At 36.7% G+C, this 6,859-nt stretch overlaps 1 protein-coding gene across 1 annotated transcript; it reads right to left on the bottom strand.

Annotated features, from left to right (window-relative positions):
* Positions 1 to 723: 723 nt before the first annotated feature.
* On the bottom strand, positions 724 to 2,055 carry LOC122306195. Its single transcript, XM_043118634.1, has one exon. It carries the CDS (start codon positions 2,053 to 2,055, stop codon positions 724 to 726), a length of 1,332 nt encoding a protein of 443 aa, XP_042974568.1.
* Positions 2,056 to 6,859: the final 4,804 nt, after the last annotated feature.

The following is a 6,859-nucleotide window of genomic DNA, read 5'->3' as shown; positions in this document are numbered from 1 at the left end:
TTCTTGAAGAATGAACTTAACTCAGTCAAAGATTGCCTTACATCACTGGTTAAGTAGCCACTAATCACCATTGGTAGTAATCGTTGCATGAAAATATGAGAATCATGACTTTTCATGCCTAAGATCTTTGATTCACATACATTAACACATCGGGCGATGTTCGCGGCAAAATCATCAGGAAACTTAACACTTGCTAACCACTCACAGAAAGATCTCTTCTCTTTTTTATTTAGCATGTAACAAGCCAGTCTCATTGAACAACTATCGCCATCTTGTTGTAAGTGTAATTCTTTCCGTATGCCTAGGTTGGCCAAATCCCGACGGGCATTGGCTGTGTCCTTGCTTTTTCCCTCGATATCCATCAAAGTTCCTAATACGCTATCGCATATGTTCTTCTCAATATGCATGACATCTAGGTTATGCCTCAATTCCAAGGATTTCCAATAAGGCAACTCAAAGAATACACTTTTTTTGGTCCAATTCAACTCATTGGCCGTGCGTTTTCTCTTTTTTGATAACTTACCAAACTGTACATCTTGCAATTCTCTCAATTGTTCCAAGATAGCCTCTACCGACAAATGTATAGGTGCTTGCCGATGGTCAGTACTACCATTAAATTCAACTTTTTTAGATCTCCACCTGTGCCCTGGCAACAACCACCGTCGATGACCCATGTAGCAGTGCTTTCGCCCATGGACCAACCACAATGAATCCGTACTACCATTAGTACAATGTAGGACATGCCATCTTCCCCTTTGTGCTCCACCCAGAAAGATTAGCATACGCTGGGAAGTCATTAATGGTCCAGAGTAGTGTTGCATGTAATCGAAACGATTGTAATGCAAATGCATCGTATGTATTGACACCCACTTCCCATAGAAACTTCAGTTCTTCAATTAAAGGGCGTAGATACACGTCGATATCGTTGCCTGGTGCTTTTGGGCCAGGAATTAGCAACAAAAGCATGAGGTATGGATCTTTCATGCATAACCAAGGGGGCAAGTTATATGCTACAAGAATCACTGGCCATATACTGTAGGGTTTAGCTATATTGTTAAATGGATTAAACCCATCACTCGTTAACCCAATTCTCACATTACGAGGATCTGAAGCAAACTGAGGGTACTGCACGCCAAAATCTTTCCATACCTTCGAATCTGTAGGGTGCCTCATCACATTATAATCGTTGACGCGTTCAGTAGCATGCCATCTCATTGCCCCGGCAGTCTTATTAGAAACAAATAGTCTTTGCAGTCTTGGGACCAACGGGAAATGTCTGAGCACTTTGTGTGGAATTTTCTTTTGCTTAGTACTACTTAACACCCATCTCGGAGTGTTGCATTTTGGGCACTTCTCTTTATCAGAATGTTCCTTCCAAAATAAAACACAATCATTCAAACAAGCATCTATCTTTGTGTAATTAAACCCGAGGCCACGTTCCAATCGGCATGCATCATTGTATGAGTCAGGGAGAAGAGCGTCAGGAAATGCAGATTTCAGGAGCTTGATGACCATGTTAAAGGATTTAACACTCCAACCACCAACTGTCTTTATATGAAGCAACTTTACGATAAAAGAAAGCTTTGAAAACGTCAAGCATGATGGACAAAGTGGACTCCTCGCATCTTCTAACAATTCTGGAAAGGTTGCTGAAGAACCACCAAGTGTGACACCATCAAAAGCAGGTATTTGAGAACCTCCAGACTGATCCATAGAAGCTCCAGCCTGAATGTCATCCAACAGCTCATCCGTATCATCAATATAGGAATCATTTCCGCTGGCATCATCACCTTCTTCTGATGAATTAACATCCAACACTTCCTCTTCACCGTGAAAAATCCAATCCTTATAAGAAGGATCAATCCCTATAATAAATAAATGCTCCTCGACTGTGGTTATTGTCTGGAAGAGCATGTTACGACATCTACGGCATGGACACCTAATGTCAATGCCCCCTTGTGCATGCTCCTTAGCCATATTCATGAAATGGCTAACTCCTATTGCATACTCGTTAGACATAAATCTATCTTCAATACTCATCCACGCCTTGTCCATTTAAACATGAGGTGAGAAAAGATAGTGTGAAAGCTAAGATCAAATATTGGTAATAGAAATCCAGTAATCAGGAAAATGATAATTAAACCAATAGGATGCATTTATAGAGAAGCTGTGTGACATATACACAGCTATGCAGGGTACACACATTGAGAGAGAGAGAGAGAGAGAGAGAGAGAGAGAGAGAGAGAGAGAGAGAGAGAGAGAGAGAGAGAGAAGTGGTAAGACCTCAAGTGTAACATGCATTTGAGGTCTTACGCTTGAGGTCTTACGAGTCCAAAAGTACATTACTGAAAAGCATAAGGAATTGGGAACATGTTCTCACATTGAAAAAGTTTGAAAAAGCTAGTTGAAAGGGTGACAAATACCATATGTTAACCTATGTACAGTAGACATTACTAGTGTATTCCTCTCATTGAGAAGCTTGTAACATTAGCCTGTTAGGAAATGTTATTCTGTTGGAGTAGAGCTGAAGATATATCTTGAGGATAATTCTCATAACCTACTGAATAGTCTGTGCATAACTAAGAAAAAAATGTTATAGTAATCTATAATAACAGAAAAGGGACTAGGTTCTGAGTGGCCAAACCGATAATATTCTAGGTAGGAAATGTCCAAACCTGCTAAGCATAAGCCCCTACCTCCCGAAAATTAAGGACCATAATATAATATATATCAGGGAGTCTCACGTGGTACTCCGGTGAACCAAGGAAAGTAAAAAAATTTCTGAGTGTGTTGAATATGCTTGAGTAGGTCAATCTTGATGCCCAATAAACTTGTCAAGCTATGATTCATAAACTATAGTTATCAAGGAAAAATCCAATACAATTCCTAATTCTCACGTGATTTGGTTAACGGGTACAAACCAAAGTAGACTTAAAATAGCAATAAAAGTAAGTAGGGGAAAGCCAACATTTAACAATTTCATTCAACTAAACTGCCTACATGCAAGAAAACAATAGATACACAGGGCAAAATTGTTAAAACTCTCAAAATTCCAGGCAAATCCCAACCCAACATAATATCTGGATGTATTAAATCCCCACAGTCCATCAAGGTTCAGCTACTCACATAATATTTCTATTAATGTGTCTATCTTAAACTGTAAGTGCATAATCATATAGTTAATTATGACATAGGTTATTGTAGTATCTGATCCAGAGTGGGCTAATAGAAATATTTTGTCAAATCTATAGGGATTAAGTCCAACCTGCCACACTTAGAAGAATTCAGCAACCCAAAGATGTTTAAAGTTCCCATTTGACCAAAACCTCTAAAACACAATAGTTCGCATAACAAATAAACCAGCAGTATGTAATTGACAAAACACATGCACCTAGCTTTTTGAAGAGTAACTTCATATTCAAACACTTAGAACAAATAAGTATATATATATGAAGTAGGGGTATCTACAGTTGTCCTCAAATTTAGTAGGGTTCCAAAACATAATAGAAAATAATTTCAATTGAGCATGAAACCGAACCATGTCTACCAACAAGTTCAGCAAATCCAAAGCAGAAGCAAGAAATTTTTAATCCAAAAGCAATGCATCAAGAGATTGTCGTGTACTATCTCTAAAGGAATTAAAACAGAATTTGGATATGGCATTAAGGTTTCACCTTCTGATTCTTTAGGAGTCACTACAAGAAAAAACGTTTTTTCCCAAAGAGGTATGTTGTGGGCAAAACTATGCATTTCGTGGGAAAAATGCTGTCCTCACAAAATTCTCCCGTGGGAAGTTCGTGGCATATAAGTTGCCGAAAAAGGTATTATATCCCACGAAAACTTTACTTCGTGGCAAATAGATACTTTTCTTCACGGTGTATTCCGTGACAAGAGCCTTCACGAACTCGTGGCAAAAGGCAATTCAATTTATTAATTGCTCATGGGAATTGGATATTTCCCATGAGAGAAGTTTGTGGTTATTAGTATTACCCACGAACACTATCCGTGGGTAATTTTTGGACCCTCACGTCTGTACTACATATCGTATGTTTTTTACCTACCAAAATTTGCTCGTGGAAAATGTGTAAAGGCCATGAATAAAACTCGTGGAAAATATGAATTAATATTTTCAGGTTTTCATTAATCGCCACTCACGATACTCGTGGAGAAAAATATAATCTCCACGAGCATGTGTACGTCGGGAATTTGGATATTATAAATATTTCCAGAAATGAACAGCACATGAGAAGTAAATAATTTACATGAAGGTTCTTCGTGGGAAATGGCTTTAACTTATAATAAACAAGATTATCTTTTTCCACCATTGTTGTTCCCTGGGTAAAAGTGTAAACATTGTAGTTTCCCAATTAGAGGCCAGGTCCTGTAGATAATGGAATTGAAAGCCTCATAACATTTCGCAACAATTTGTACATGAACTTTAGGTAAAAACCTATTTCTTCTACTTCAATTTGGTGAGATTATGGCACATATACTACAAAATATGGTTAGATATATACAAATAACACAATCCCATAATTCAAGTTATGAATAAACATTCTTACTATTCCACTGTCCATTTACAACATGTTGGAAATACATTACAAAATGTTTACCAAATGGGAAGGACAAGAGGGCCATGATCAGCATGGTTATACTACATTCCATACTAGAGAAACTTGAACCCATATTACAATGTTATTTACTTTCCCCCTCACACAACTTGGCTCAACATAATCTTCCATAATAGCATCATCAACATTCTAATGAACCTGATCTTCCCAGCTGAACAAATGACCTTGTTTCCTCTTGTCCACACATAAAAGATACTTGAGAAGAACCTGAATAAACATGTGAATCAAATAGACTAGACTTAGCTATCAATAATCTTAGATTCACATTTCTTCAACAAATCTCAAAGAATGCAACCTAGCCATAGCTATTGTGGTGTATATATATACATCTTAGTATAATATATACTACCCCGGGATTTACAATATTTGGACCTCATGCATGTATATGGTAGTACATACATCAAGTTAAAGACTGGAAACCTACAATATTGAATGAATTTTCCATAACAACTCAGGGAAAATAAAACTGAGTTTATATTACCAACTCCATCCAATACATTTTTTCCATAGAAACTATCACATTTCTATGATCCTGTTATGTCACTTCCTGTAAACATGTATACATTAAAGTACAAAACCATGTACTTGCCATATATAAGCTAGACATTCAAATCTCTAACCCGACATGTATGTGCATGTTGTGTAAAGGCCAACTCAGAACATACCATACTCAACAATTATTTCTAACACAATGTTACAATTATACAAGTGCTCCTGATCATAAGCTCCACCCCATTGAAAACTTCATTCTTTTGGTATCTATCACAATACCAAAAGAAGCAACCAATCCATTTTCAGATTTCACCAATAATTCTAAACATGTATTCTTGTCCTTTTTCTCCCTCATATCCTATATACTTCTCATTTGAAAATATTTCATTAGATAAACACCCTGGTAACTGACCTATCTAACAAAAATCCTTCAGGCTTGGCGGTGTCTAACACCATTAGATTCAACTCCTGACCAGACATTTTCTTGTATATTAACAACTGAACAATTGTATCCCAACTCTCCAACAAATGGTATTTGATTTATGATTTTCCCTATTCTTTTCCTGTCCCACAATCTTGAAGGTACAGAACTCCAATGATTATCGAGAGTTATTAAATATATAACTTACAATCATCTACCATTGCCTAATCTAGGAGAATGTTGTATTTTCACTCTCAGTTATCAAAACTCCCTAGGTTCTGCACAATCCTCATTTTAACTTTAACAAAACCAGATTACCACCAGTTCATGATCAATTTTAATCTAAATTCATATCAGCACATTGCCATCTTATTATAATCCAGATGTGAAGATGTATGATAGAAGAATTATGGAAAACATTGTTTGGAATTATACTGCCAGCCATGTGTATATTTTAATACACTTGGCGACAGCTATGATCAATAAAATTAGTGTGCCTTTGTTTGCATCCAGCTATTTATTCTCCCATATTGCCCAGTCAAGTATGGATCTATTCACATATTATAAACAAACCTATATTATGCATGAAGAGATAGGTATAACAACATCTTGATATTAAGCTTATTCAATAAACACTAGTTATCGGAAAGAAACTATTTACCGGCACATAACCATTTTGCACATATCCAGTAATATGTTGATAAATTCCGTTTTTGGTCATTTCCATTTCAACTGTGACCCTTCAGTTGCCTTCCATCACATAACTGGAGTGTTTTTTAACCCTAATGGAGGCAGCTACCTTAATGCTCAACCATTGTAACCTTGCAACAAAAAAATACAAAGAAGTTCAATTTCCTGGATATGTTTCTTGAGTCAGATAATTAGCTTTTCAAAACTGCACTACAAACTAGTAGGTAATAAGATCAGATATGAAAGTGACTGACTCACATTCTCAAAAAAATTGGACAGTTGCGTGAGTATCACCAAACCTGTAAAAGCTACTTCCAACTAGATTTAATAGTTATATATAGAGTAAACAAAAAATATCGGAGATAAAATGCTATAAAACCCGACCCTTTCAATGCCAAAACACCCCAACCTTCCCATACAACCCATCAAAAAAGTTGGCATACTTAGTAAAACTGTCATCTCCCTATGGGGAACACAAAACACAAAATATCCCAAAACTTTTGTGATCCAAAAAAGTTAGAACCAACTGAGAGATGCCTAAGCATCTCCTTGAGTCTCTTGTTGAGACTCCCTACTTGTCCCCAACTGTGATGATATCATATTCAGTTGTTTGTCATGCTCAGAA

The sequence above is a fragment of the Carya illinoinensis genome, chromosome 4, assembly GCF_018687715.1.
Source record: "Carya illinoinensis cultivar Pawnee chromosome 4, C.illinoinensisPawnee_v1, whole genome shotgun sequence".
In the NCBI taxonomy this organism is placed as follows: Eukaryota; Viridiplantae; Streptophyta; class Magnoliopsida; order Fagales; family Juglandaceae; genus Carya; species Carya illinoinensis.
Note: the sequence above shows the minus strand (reverse complement) of the source record. Positions and strands in the feature narration are given on the sequence as shown.